General features: G+C 38.5%; 1 protein-coding gene across 8 annotated transcripts in view; it reads left to right on the forward strand.

Moving 5' to 3' along the window:
• Positions 1-8,890, forward strand: part of Exoc2 (exocyst complex component 2) — a 189,500-nt gene extending 180,610 nt beyond the window's left edge. For all 8 annotated transcript variants that reach the window (XM_070024715.1, XM_070024722.1, XM_070024716.1 and 5 more), the window contains 3 exons: positions 1,217-1,278; positions 4,025-4,084; positions 7,536-8,890. In XM_070024715.1, coding sequence (XP_069880816.1) covers positions 1,217-1,278; positions 4,025-4,084; positions 7,536-7,629 — 216 coding nt within the window. In that variant the 3' untranslated portion in view covers positions 7,630-8,890. The remainder of the gene's footprint in view (positions 1-1,216; positions 1,279-4,024; positions 4,085-7,535) is intronic.
• Positions 8,891-14,796: the final 5,906 nt, after the last annotated feature.

Raw genomic sequence — 14,796 nt, forward strand, 5'->3', positions numbered from 1 at the left:
GGGGATTTAATTTTTTGCGTTCCAGGTATATTTTAGATATGAGACCCTTGTCTGTTGTAAGGCTAGTGAAGATCGTCTCCCAATCCGTGGGCTTTCTATTAATCTTGCTAGCTATGTCCTTTGTCATGCAGAAGCTCTGCAATTTCATGCAATCCCATTTGATGGACATGTTTTTATTACTCTTAGTGTATACCCCAATGAGGAATGGCTAGTGCATATGGTTATTACTGTATTTAATCTGAGCAACTGCTAGACTGTCTTTCAAAGTGGCTATACTGTTTTATAAGGTTTCAGTTTCTTATTGATTGTAACCATCATAGTGATTGTGAAATAATATCTTAATTCTGTGAGTTGTCTTTTTGCTTTTTTAATTGTATCTATTTTATCCCAGTAGTTTTTAGTTTTGATGAAGTCCAGTTTATTTTTATTTTCCATGTTTGTATGTTTGGCATTAAATCTTTGAAGGCTTGTCAAGGTCATGGACATTTACTAAAGAAAAGGGTTCCATGTTCATTCTTTTCTGTGTGGAATATCCATTAGTTCTAGTATCATTTGTTGACAAGATTCTTCTTTCCACATTGCATATTCCTGACACTCTTGTTGAAAATTAATTGATCATAACTGTAAGAGCTGGACTCTGAGTTCTATACCTTTGGTCTATATATTTGTCCATCTGCTAGTGTTGCACTAACATGACCATTGTAGCTTGGTAATTAACATTTAACCCAGAAAGTGGCTCTTCTGTGTTTCTTAATTTCCATATGAATTTTATGATCTTAATAGGGCTTTACATTGAATCTGTAGAGCTCAGTGTAAACTTGAAAGGGCACAGCTGTGAGAACACACCTCCTCCACTGTAGGACAGAGACCTCTCAGGGCCAGTGCTTCAGAGTTTCCTTCCGCTAAGAGCCAGATTAAAAGGCAAATTACTAGTTAGATAGATTGTTGGGAAAGCATTATAACATTTGTACTTCTCATAGTAATATTTGTAGCTTTCTGCTGTATATAGTCTTACTTGACTACAAGTTAATTTTAAATAAATGAAGATTTTTTTCATAGCTGATATCATCGGTCTCTTTTTTGAAAGTCTGTTCCAACCAAGATGGTATATGTCTACCCTGACCTACAGTTATAGGCTAGAGACTGTTCTACTCAGTCCTTGTGTATATTTGATAATTGACATATTTTCCTTTTGTTACTCTTTTTTCATCTTTAGGCGAGACTTGAAATCTGTGCTCTGAGGGACACTGTAGCCATTTACCTGACAACTGAAAGCAAGTAAGTACCATATACTCTTGGTCTAAGTATTCTATAAAGATAAAGATGCTTTTTTAGTGCATTATAAAGGTAAGTAATCAGAGCAAATGCTCATAAATTTGTGTGTGGTAAAGTTGATAGTCTGGGCAGTTTTTAGCTAAAGGGCACAAGCTTACAATAAGCCAAGGACTCTAAAAGTCAGTTTTTTGTAGCACAACATAAAGAAATGAGGTTTAATATACATTGTTTTTATTTACTATTAATCTAGTCTCCTAAGTAATATGGCAGCATTACATATTTCCTTTAAAAAAAAGAGAAAAAGAATTGAGTGATAGTTTGTTCATAGCAGACTAGAAGGACTGCAATTGTTGTAAATATCAGCATGAAAGGAAACCTTGTGGTTTCTCTGTAGAATTTAGTAGTGGAAATTTGCTGATAATTTTTAACTGTTTTGAATGAAAGTCAGGATTTCCTATCATAGGTAAAGTGAAACTTTAGAATTACTATTTGCCTATACAAAATTGTTTACCACATTCACAATATCTCCAAGAAAATACTGGGTTATAATGTTAATGTGCATGAGAAGTAAGTAGTATACAAACAAGACATCCTGCAGTACACATCTTCATTTCTAGCATTTGATAACATAGTTTATGTCATTGTTCTTATTATCATTACAAAAAAAAGACCTTGTAAAATATTTTTTCCTAATAAATGAACTGTGCTTCTCATTTCTATTTCTCATGGTTACATTTCCATATGGCTTCCACGTTTCTCATTTAGTCACACCTTTTCAAGCTATCATTTTCCTGCACAAAGTACATGCAGGAGACAGGAAGCACCCAGTTCACAGCTGCTTGGTATACATACCTGTTTCCTTCATTAGCTCAATCTTTTGGCCTGAGTCCCTCAGCTATAAAACGAAGGTAATACAGGCTGTATCCTTTATCTGGAATGCTCAGGACCAAAAGTCTGTTGGATTTCAGTGTTTTTTTTTAAATTTTGGAATATTTGTAATACATATGATATGTTTTGGAGATGGAGCCAAGTCTGTATATACAATTCATTCATGTTTCAGTCCATACCGTAATTTTGTTTGGTGTGGAACTTTCCACTTGTGACATCATATTATGCTCAAAAAGTTTCAGATTTTGAAGCATTTAAAATTTCAGACTTTCACATTAGAGGTGGACTAACTGCAGTACTTTCCAGGCAGTTTTAAGGAGATTAAATAACAAAACATGTTGTCACCCTCTAAAACCTTAAGTTTAGAATCTTGGTCTTCATCTTCATTGCCATTTTTGTTATAATGAACATAAAGGACAGTGTAGGATCATATTTCTTCTGATTCATTAAGGAAAGCTTTATAAGAAACAAGGTAGTGCTAGAGTTATTGGCAATATTCTCCTACTTTAAAACTTAGGAGAGCTAATGTTATACTGAAGGCAACCAAGTGTTCCAACATGCCCTGGTCCCCATCTACTCTATGCCTGCCTCTCTCTGAGATAAGCAAAGTATATCTGTGCCCATTTTCATAACTATTGGCACTTTACATTCTCTTTACATGATACTGTGACATCGACCCCTAGATAGAAAAATGTTGCTCAAAATTTCATTTCCTAGTAGATTGATAAAAGTGTTTTAAGTATAGATATCTTTGTTGTCACACTTGTACTAGCTACCAGGAGGCTGAGATACGAGGATCCCAGCCAGCCTTGGCAGGAAAATCCATGAGACTCATCTCCAATTAACCACCAGAAAACTAGAAAGTAATACTGTGGCTCAAAGTGGTTGAGTACTAATCTTTAGCAAAAGAGCTCAGAGGCAGTCGCTAGGCATTGAGTTCAAGGCCTAAGAGAACAACAACAACAAAAAAAATAATTCAGACTTCTGTTTAGTGAGCAGGATGAGTTATTATCAAATAACCTTCCCTAATGTGCTTTTCATTTGGTACCATAACTTTTTCTGATCTATACTACTTACTAAGGCGAATCACATTAAAAAGTGGTCTTTTCTTTTTTTTGGTTGGTTGTGGGGTTTGAACTCAGCCTGCACACTGTCCTTAGCCTCTTTGTACTCAAGGGCTAGCACTGTACCACTTGAGCCACACTAACTCTTGGTCTTTGAGTTCATTCCTTTTGCCTCTTTTATATAGAGAAATGATACTGCATATCCTACAGATTTTAAATATAATAGTTAAATCCCGAAAGGACCATATTCAATTATTACAAAAATCTTTCTGTAAATGAGACCCTATCTATGTCAACATTAAACATCCTAATGTGTAAGAATATATCATATAACATGAGATTATTATACTATAATTACTGTTTTATAATATAATATTATATACAGTAAGCTATATACATTCCTATGTGTAGTACATATCCATTCCTATTTAGTTTCCTTCCTCTCCTGCTAGTTGTTTTATCTATAAATTTGTTTTGAAAAGAAAAAAATGAATTAAACACATCTACACAAACTCATCTCTTTTTCCAGTAACATCCTTTCAGTCAGATCACATTTCACTTCCTGTCTGAATCTTTCTGGTCCTAACTTTCAAAGGTTGTCTGCCTTACCATAGCCTTACTTTTACTTTTACTTTTTTTGTTTTTCACTTTTACTTTTTCTCAGATTACTATTTGCTATACTGGCTTATATTGTTTCTTTCTATTTAAAATACATTTTAGAATTGTTTTAGTGATCCTCATTACCTATAATAAGCTGGGAACAGTAGACCTGAATGTCACTATGTTTTGTATTCTAGATCTAGTTTTAAACAGGCCTTGGAAGCCCTGCCTCAGCTAGCAAGTGGAGCAGATAAAAAGTAAGTTCTAAGTGCTATCCTCAGGAGCCAAATAGATGTGTTGAATAAGGTTTTGTTTTATTTTTTATTTTTTACTTAAAAGACTTTTTAAAGTAACAATGAGTCTGGCTTCTCTTAATAATTTTTTTCCAAGTTTGGGTTTCCCTCATTTATAGTAATTAGAAGGTACCTATAAATCCACAAAACACAATGCATAGTAAAAAACAAAAAGATTACACCTAGACATGATAAGCAGGACTCTAAACATTCCACAGTGAGATTAAAGGAAGATATTCTTAGGAGAGGATGACAAAGGCATATAAAATGGTATTTATCAAAATGAACTCCAAGAAATGGAAGCAAGATATTTTTTTTGTTATTTTACTTTTTGTTTTGGTTGTGTTTTTTTTTTCCCTCTCTTTTATTATGTTTTGTCTTATATGCAAGTTAATCTGTTTGGGGGAAGATAAGAGGGAGCACAGAAAAGGTGGGACAAAGGGTGAGCAAAGTAGCAGTGATATTCACTAGACACTGTTGAAAATTAACTATGCAACCGGTGAGGGCTGATGGTTGGGAAGAGAAAAAACAAGGAGGAAAGGAAGGAAGAGGTGACACTGTTCAAAATGAAATGTACTCATTACCTGACTAACTGTAAGCCCTCTGTACATCACTTCTACAATAAAAATTTAAAAATGAGCCGGGCGCTGGTGGTTCACGCCTGTAATCCTAGCTACTCAGGAGGCCGAGATCTGAGGATCGCGGTTCGAAGCCAGCCCGGGCAGGAGAGACCGTGAGACTCCTATCTCCAATAAACCACCAGAAAACCAGAAGTGGCGCTGTAGCTCAAGTGGTAGAATGCTCGCCTTGAGCTGAAGAGCTGAGGGACAGCGCCCAGGCCCAGAGTTCAAGCCCCACGACCGACCAACAAAAAAAAAAAAAAATTAAAAATGAAATAAAAGTAACAATGACTTCTATTTATGGAGAAATGACACTTTTTAAAAAAAACTTTGGCTTCTATATTTAAGCAGAAAGCATAAAAAGAGAACAGGTCTCAGTGATTTTGGTGTTGTGGGGCTTGAACTCTGGGCTTGGGCATTGACCCTGTGCTCTTCAGCTCAAGGCGAGTGCTCTACCACTTGAGTCACAGTGCCACTTCCAGTTTTCTAGTGGTTTTATTGAGGATAAGAATTTCATGGACTTTCCTGCCCAGGCTGGCTTTGAACCATGATCCTCAAATCTCAGCCTCCTGTGTAGCTAGGATTACAGGCATGAGCTACCGGTGCCCAGCTTCAGTGATTGTTTTGACTAGCTCTGTGATGTACATTTTTCCTCTGCAAAATATAAAGTATTAAAAGAATCAGTCTGCACACATAAACCTATATATACTTCATTACTGCCATATTAATTAACTCAACCTGCATTTTAAATTTGATCTCAATCTGCATTTAATTTTTTTAGGGACGGGGTGGTCATGGGACTTGAACTCTGAGCCTGAATGCTGTCCCGCAGCTCTTCAGCTCAAGGCTAGTACTCTGCCACTTGAGCTACAGCACCACTTTCTGTTTCCTGGTGGTTTATTGGAAATAAGAGTCTCATGGACTTTCCTGCCCGGGCTGGCTTTGAACCATGATCCTCAGATCTCAGCCTTCTGAATAGCTAGGATTACAGGCATGAGCCACTGGTGCCTGGCCTGCATTTAAATTTTACTGTTCATATAACAGGAAATTTTGACCTGAGAGAAAATTGAGGCCAGGCAAATGCTCATAATTGCCCAGTCTGGCCTCAGCTGTGGTAGTGGAAACTCTGCTTCTTCACCAGGTATAACTGAAGTTTGTCCACATTTGCATGTGATTGATCCATCCACATACAAGTGATTAGGGGACTGTGGGAAACCCAGGGTGCTCAGCTCCCTGACCTAGAAGAGGTAAATGTTGTGGGAACCCACAGCACAAAGAGGTCCTGAGAATGACTCATGAGATGAAATAACCAATAGCACTGAGAGTTAACTGGGATTGGGAGAAGGAGGAGCAGACCACATTTCAGGTGGTGGACTATCTTGTCTTCTGGTATGGAGCTGTTTTACTGTATGTGTCAGCATTCGCAGAACTGACCAAAAGAGTGAGTTTTAAGCTGAGTGCCTGTGGCTTATACCAGTAATCCTAGCTATTCAAGAGTCTAAGATCTGAGGATTGAGATTCAAAGACATCCCAGGTAGAAAGGTATATGAGACCCCTATCTCCAATTAGCCAATAAAAATCCAGGCTGAGGCCGGGCGCTGGTGGCTCACGCCTGTAATCTTAGCTACTCAGGAGGCAGAGAGCTAATGATCGAGGATCAAAGCCAGCCCGGGCAGGAGAGACCATGAGACGCCTATCTCCAATAAACCACCAGAAAACTGGAAGTGACGCTGTAGCTCAAGTGGTAGAGCGCTCGCCTTGAGATGAAGAGCTGAGGGACAGCGCCCAGGCCCAGAGTTCAAGCCCCACAACCGACCAAAAAAAAATCCAGGCTGAAAGTGTGGCTCAAGTGGTAGAACATCAGCTGAGAAAAAGCTGAACAAGAGCTCAAGCCCCAGTATGACTCATGTGCACATATACAGGCACACACAGACATGTACACACATAGACATGCAACACATAATGAATTTTAATATTCATTAGTTTTTCAGAATAAAGTTTTTAAAGCCAAAGTATTAATCCTGTTTTTGGAAGGTCTCAATCTAAAGGAAGAAGACAAAAAGGGAATTTTAAGGTATAGGAATAGCTGGGCACCAGTGGCTCATGCCTATAATCCTAGCTACTCAGGAGGCAGAGACCTGAGGATCATGGTTCAGAGCCAGCCCAGGCAGGAAAGTCCATGAGACTTTTATTTCCAATTAACCACCAGAAAACCGAAAGTGGCACTGTGGCTCAAGTGGTAGAGCGCTCACCTTGAGCTGAAGAGCTGAGGGACATCGCCCAGGCCCAGAGTTCAAGTCCTACAACTGACCAAAAATAAAATAAAATAAAATAATAAAATATTGGAATAGATTTGCATATTAAGAAATCCCCCCCTTTTTTGGCCAATCCTGGGGCTTGAACGCTGGGCCTGGGCACTGTCCCTGAACTCCATTCACTAAGGGATAGCTCTTTACCACTTGAGCCATAGTGCCACTTTCGGCTTTTTTAAATTAGAGATAAGTCTCATGGACTTTTCTGCCCAGCCTGGCTTCAAACCGTGATCCTTAGATCTCAGCCTCCCTGAGTAGCTAGGATTACAGACATAAGCCACCAGAGCCCAGCAGAAATTCCTTTTTACTAGCATCTTTGATGTCTGTCTATGTTTTATTGAGCTAAAAACCCTTAGATAATGACATTTTCAGCTTCATTCTAAAACAGCAAACAGAAGGCAATGCTGAGCAGCCAACTCCTGCTCTGTTAGTTGCAAGGGCACTCCCCCTGTCAGGCTGTAAAACAATGTCTCCTCCCTGCAGGCTGCTGGAAGAATTGCTGAACAAGTTTAAGAGCAGCATGCACTTGCAACTCACCTGCTTCCAAGCTGCTTCTTCCACCATGATGAAAACATAAATGCCTGCAAAAGAAGAACAGTTCAGAAAGATAACAAGCATTAAGACAATTCACTTTTCTTTTCTTTCTTTTTTTTTTTGGCCAGTTCTGGAGCTTGAACTCAGAGCCTGGACATTGTCCCTGAGCTTTTTGCTCAAAGCTAGCGCTCTATGATTGAGCCACAGCGCCACTTCTGGCTTTTTCTATTTATGTGGTACTGAGGAATCAAACTTATGGCTTCATGCGTGCTAGGTGAACACTACCACTAGGCCACCTTCCCAGCCCTATTCACTTTTCTTAAATGCCCTAAAGGTATTTGGTATATAAAGCACTCTGTTTCTAATCCCTTCACCACCCAAAGGAAACAATGCTGGTATATGTTTAATTTGAACCAAAATGATCATATTTGAATTACCCAAGCTTTTCATTGTTATTTTTGGCCATTTTTGGTTGGATTCAACCCAGTAGGATTTTTCTCTTATCTGAATGCTGCATGGGGAGAGCTGCAGGAAGGACTTCTTGAAGGAGTATATTATGGATTGAAAGTGTTTCTCAAGCATCTCATTTATTAGGATGGAATCTCATCAGTATCCGATATAGGAAAGGATTTTGAAAGTTTCATTTAGGTATGTTTTAAGACACCTAATGCTCTGGATTTTACTGTCATTTTTCCTAGTGCAATTGTAGCTTTTTGTTCTCACACTTGATGTGTGTCATTTGTTGTCTATACTGCAGCTCCCCAAGGAGGACCTGTGTGTTACGTGTAATACAGTGTGGATGCCAGAGGCTTCACACTCCCAAGCACTGCTAAAGTAGCACAGTCTTCAGTGTGGCCTAAAACAATAAGCTAGGCTCATGGGGCAGCTAGCACTGCTGTCTACTGCTAGTTGCTCCTTCCCCTCTGGCAGCTTACTTTCTCTCCACTTCTTACACTTTGAAGTGTCTTGCTGCACAGCTGGAAGAATGTTGCTCTGGCACCACCAGTTCATATCTTTTACAAATATATTTGAAGAAGCCATTAAGCAGTATGCATAATATTGTCTCCCCCGTGTGTGTTAACCATTTTACCTAGCTCAGTGGCATTACATTACAAAACTGCAATCTTGAATGTTTGTGTTGCTTTAATCTGATGCATCATGTTCAGCCAATAAAATATTTGTCTTCCCCATAACTTAGTTAACATTTCTCCATGAATATCTTTATTTTAACATTTTCATTATCTGTATAACTATATGTCTAATTTTAACACTCAAAATAAATACTTCAGTTCTGGCTTACCCTATATTTTGTTGTGTCATTGTTAGGCAATATTTATTAAGTATCCTGCTGATTCTGTTTGTTGGGGCCTCACCATTTGTACTACCTTACCTCATTTGAGCCTCACAACAACATAGGACAACCTCAAAGGCTAGGCCTACTCCTGTCTTCATTTAGCAGATGAACTGTGATCGTGGAGAGATGGTGACTTCTGAGGCCGTAGGACCTCTGTTTGAACTCACAGCTTCTGGCTCTCCTGACTTCTTACCTCATCACCTCCCACTTCTTCTTCCCAGATGAACATACTTTCTGCCATCCTTCCACTGGGGACACAGCTCCAGGAAAGCACCTCTAGCAACATAGGAACATGCAGGTTCCTTTAATGGCTTTTATGGCTAAGAGAATGGTGGGTAGTGGTATAAAAACCCCACATGCAAATGAGGGAGTTCAAGGACTACTCTTCCAACAAGTCATGGGGACTTCTTGGAAGAAGGGGATTTCAAGAGCCACTTGAGTTCCAGAAGATGAATTTACGGGGAAAAGGAGATGGAGAAACATGGCATAAGTTAGAAGAACATTGAAAGGACAGCTAGGCTTTGGAGTATTATTCACAAAAGTAGCTGAGAAGAAGGAAGAGGACTGAGGTACTTCAAGGTACTCTCATCTGCAAGTAGCATCTGGCTTTTAGTACATCCAAGTTGTGGGGGTCAGCATGACTTTGTATAAGTTTGCTACTTTGGCTCGCTTTGAATGCTAAAGAACTACTAGAAATAATGTGGTTTTACTAAGACTTTCTGTATCAGTATACCTTGAAAGTGGCATGTTCTAGAAATGATGTGGGCATTGCAAAGCAAGCATCATTGTTATAGGCACTGCTTACTGACTCATTTCCCTTGTGACTTAGTTTTGCATGGAGTTCTTAGAGAATGAGTTTTAACTCAAATTTTGTACAAAGTACCACATTTTTCTGCATTGAACAAGTGATATGGTATTTGCTAATTGAACTAGAATGTTGTAAAGTCTTTTTTGAAAAGTTAGAAAATTATTTTTATAATTTTATTAGCATAGATTAATTGTACAAAGGGTTTCATTGTGATGTTTATAACATTCATATGATGTATGTTGATCAAATTCACCCCAACTATATTTCTTTTCTTAATCCTCTTGTCTTCTCCTAGCAAAAATCATAAATTCCAACTCACTTTTATAATCAAGATTAGAGTCCTAAAGCAATTAGCATAATTGAAATAAATTTATATGTTTGAAAAACAAATCATTTAAGTAGGGATACAGGTGGACCCATTGCAACAATGAGATGTACAAGTTGTTATGTTGAAAAACGAACTTTACAACTTTGGCCAGGGCTGAGGGGGTGGGTATTGGTGGGGGGGGGGGGGATGGGAAGGGATAAGAAGGGGAAACAAAGGAGGAGGCAACAATGCTTGATAAGAAATGTACTCATTACCTTGCCCATGTAATTGTAACCCCTCTGTACAGTATTTTCACAATTAAAAAAAAAGAATGACCCATTTCTATTCCAGATTTTCTTGAATGTTATCAGATATGTCTTTGGGAAACATTTTTGTATCTGGAAAGGTAGTAAATACATAACAATAAATAATGTTTAAAGAGGACATTTTGATTACCTCTTCTCAGTTTGGCCAGTAAAACCAATAAAGGCAGCTAGTAAAGCTGCCATCCTCCTGCTTATAAACCTTAGTCAAGATAAGTACTTGAACCAGTCTTGTGTCATCCTCAGTCTTTTAACCATGGCTGGCACTCCACTGGCTTTGGATCATTGTTGATATTTAAAATAATATTCTTGTTCCACCTGCCTAAAAACTCTGTCACAAGGTACAAATCTCTGAAAACCATGACCACTATGTGAATCAAAAATGCTGAAGAAGTCCCCAGAGGTTTATCTCTTTGTGGAAGTAGAAAGAAAAGCAGGAAAGAAGTAGGATTGTGGGATCACAAGGGAAGGGTAAGGTTTACAGTAAGAAAAGGTGATCAGCAAAGCCAAAGGCTGAGTACTGAGAGATAGTGTCTGTGCATTAGAAATTTTTAAATGCCTACATTGAATAATGAAGAAGTAACCAGAGAAACATGCTATTATACACTCATTCTCTTGACTCACTGTAGGAATTCTTAGGAGAGTTACTTTTCCTCAAGTGTTAGAATTCTCTACAACGAAAGTCTGAAGATCAAACTGGGTACCAATGGCTCAGGCCTGTAATCCTACAAATTTGGGAGGCAGAGATCACAATTCAAAGTCAGGAAAGTTTGTGAGACTATTTCCAATAAACTACCCCCCCCCCAAAAAAAAACCCCAAGAGTGGAGTTGTGGCTTAAGTGGTACAGCACTAGCCTTCAGCAAAAACACTCAGGGTCAGTGCTCTGTTCCTGAGTTCAAGCCCTAGGACCAGCACTAAAAAGAAGAGTCCATGGGTGCCCACATTCTGTGTTCTTTTCTACTGGAAGGTTATATGTGCTCAGTTCTTCACTAAGTCCCAACATAGATATCAGTGTCTCCTGGAAATAATTCTCACCTTCTAGATATGGATGTCCAGTAGCATTGGAGTAGTTTTCTGTGACTTCATGGACTGTGTAAAAGGGTCACTGGGCCATCTTGGGAACCCAAGTTCTAGCCCAGTAGCTGGTACTGAATACCAGTATATTCGGGAAATAGTTACTGAACATTACTGACAAAATTGTGTCAGCAGATTTACTTGCCATATAATCACATGTGCGTGCACACATGCATATGTGTGTGCATGCATGTTTGTGTATGTGTGTGTGTGTGTCAGAGAGAGAGAGAGAGAAAGAGAGGGAGAGGGAGAGGGGAAGAGAGAGAAATAGTATTGGGAATTGAATTCAAAGCCTTTCACTCTCCCTTGGCTTTTTCCTCTGGCATTCTACCACTGGAGCCACACCTCCACTTCCTCCACTTTGCTGATTAGGTTGTAGGTAAGAAGCTCATGGACATTTTTCCCAAGGCTGGCTTCAAACTTCAATCCTCAGATCTCAGTCTGCTGAGTAGTTAGGATTACAGGCATGAGCCATCATAGCCTAGCCATATAATCTATCTTTTTATAGTTTTAATTACTTTTGTAAAGTTCAATGATTTCACAAAATCTCCCTCCTCCTTGGCTTGATCATAAAACAATCTACTTTTAGTTCTTTAAGTTGATTGAGTCCTTTGGTATTCATCTTCATCTCACTCTTTTAATATCTCACTTCTTCTCACTCTTCTTCATTCTTGGTTTGGAGCCCTATGGTTTTCCTACCAGAACATAAGAATTTTGCTCTTTTCTCTGCACTTCTAACAACCTCTAACCTCTAACCCCTGCTTCCATTTGCCTTCTTTCCGCTGTGTTTGTTTGGGATAGATCCACATTCATTGTCCAAATTATGAGACCTGTGTAATGTGTTGCTAAGACATTAACAGAGCATGATGCTTCTCCCACTGTGCTTTTTTTCTCTGTTGTTTTTACTCATCCCTAATCTTCCCTGATCCTTGTAATGTACTGACAATGTAATCACACAGACATTTTATCAAATGTGTCTTCTGAACACCTTCACCTGCTGTTTTTCAGCCTATTGGTCTACCCCGAGTGCTCACTAGATCATCCTCATGCTTGGGACCTCCTGTCATAATCCTCAACCTGGCATTCCCCTTCTGTGTTAGATTAGTCACTTCTATATCTCCAGTCTTCTTTCTTGATTTGTTCCATCCCTTGGTGGAATCTAGTCCTTAGTGACTTCCTATAGAAGGAGTACAGGGAAAGTAGATTAGGTTGGAGGCCTTGAATATCTGTAGAAAATGGTTATTGATAGGTTGGCTGAATATAGAATATCTATTGGAAATAATTTTCTCTGGTATTTGGAATTCATTCCAACTATATCTGCCTGTCTTTCTCCAGAGAATCTTCTCCTTTGCCTCACTTCTGAAAGTTTGTAATGTGTTTATGGATATGATGCCCATTTATTTATTCTTAGTGGTTAAAAGAATGACTATATTCTAGGAAATTCTTTTGAATTGTTTCTTTGACTCCTCAGTGACACTTCTCATTCTCTTTATCCTTAGTATTTGGACCTCCTGACTTGGTCCTTTAATTAAAAAGAAAAAGAAATCTTTACTTTTTTTGTTTTCTGTTTCTGTATTCCGCTTTCTGAGAAATTTTCTCACTGGTACCATTTAATGTTTCAATTGTGTTTTATGCTTACTAATTTTTTTTTAACTTAAAAAGGGTTAATCCTCTAAATGCGCCTTTTTATAGACTCATTTATTTCTTATTTATTTGGGAATGATAATTTTTGTTGAAGGATTGGGTTTTTATTCTGCATAGCCTCCAGTTACTTTATTATGTCTTTGGATTGGAATACATTATATGCTTTTCTCTGATTTCCCATGACTTTTGGAAGTATACTCATACTCAATAGTAGAGCACTGAAAAGTCCATCATGATTATGAGCTACTTCAGTAGGTAGGGCTCATCAACTACATGCTTCAATTATGGTGGGCAGGGCCTTTTCCAGAGAGAATATGCAGTTTATCTTTAGGCTATTTTATGAGGCAGGTCAGATTCTTTGGTAAGGTTCTTTCTGTCTCTTGCTGAGTAGATATAACCGCCACTCAGGCAGACAAATGAGAAAGAACTCTTGGAGGTCAGTTTTGGCAGAGTGTACCCCAGCTTTCAGCAGGATCTGGTATTCCTTGGCCTTCTACATTAGCCTTCTTCCAGGATGAAGTTATAGCTTCTAGGGTCTAGTTGGCTTGTAGGGATTGTGTGTGGGGAAGAGGAAGAACCCTAGGATACCTGGTTGTTTCTTGAACATCCTCAAACTTGTTATTAACTTTTAACACTAACTACATACTGTCACCTTTAGAGGCTTCCATATCCAAATTCTTGAGCCTTTTAGGAACTTCAAAGTGAGAATTTGAATTTTGTATCTTTTAGTATTAATACTGCTGGTTAAGATCTCACTTATCTAGATCTGTTGGATCCATTTCCATTTACCCATTTACTAGCTGTTATTTCCTCTTCTATTCTTTGTGGAATTAAACCTTTTACATATGTTCATTGGTATTAACTCAGTATGTATAATTGCAGTATTTGTGCTGTGTGAATGAACATGTATTCGGTATATATACTTTGCATACACATACTGTACGATTTTATTTTTTGCCTGTCCTGGGGCTTGAACTCAGAGCCTGGTACTGTCCCTGAGCTTCTTTTGTTCGAGAATAGCACTCTACCACTGGAGCTATAGCTCCACTTCTAGCACTTTTCATAGTTCATTGGAGATAAGAGTCTCACATACTTTCTTGCTCGGGCTGGCTTTGAACTGTGATCCTCAGATCTTAACCTCCTGATTAACTGGTATTACAGGACTGAGCCACCAGAACTCAGATGTACTGTCATGTTTATAGAACTTTAATAGAAATAAGGCTAATGTCTAGTATTATTCTGCTATCCATACTGAAAGTTCAGAATAAATTTTGTTTTACTCATTCATTCATAATATCAAGATATTTATGTATACATGGTCTTCAGCTTTGTTCTAAGACATGACAATTTATTTTGTCATTTAAAAATTAGAAGGAAGATGGGCTGGGCAGGTGACTCAGTGGTAGAGTGCTTGCCTTGCATGCATGAGGCCCTGGGTTCGATTCCTCAGCACCCCATAAGCAAAAAAGAAAAAAGCCAGAAGTGGTGCTGCGGCTCAAGTGGTAGAATGCTAGCCTTGAGCTGAAGAGCTGAGAGACAGCGTCCAGGCCCAGAGTTCAGGCCCCACGACTGGACCAAAAAAAAAAAAAAAAAAATTAGAAGGAAGAGTAGTAGAGAGTAGCACCAGGTCATCTATTCTTATAAGCTCACTTTATCAAGTCACAAGTAAGGAAATAATTTTTATACTATAATTAGGAAC

The sequence above is a fragment of the Dipodomys merriami genome, unplaced genomic scaffold (genome assembly GCF_024711535.1).
Source record: "Dipodomys merriami isolate MVZ:Mamm:240054 unplaced genomic scaffold, mDipMer1.0.p SCAF_16, whole genome shotgun sequence".
NCBI classification, from domain to species: Eukaryota; Metazoa; Chordata; class Mammalia; order Rodentia; family Heteromyidae; genus Dipodomys; species Dipodomys merriami.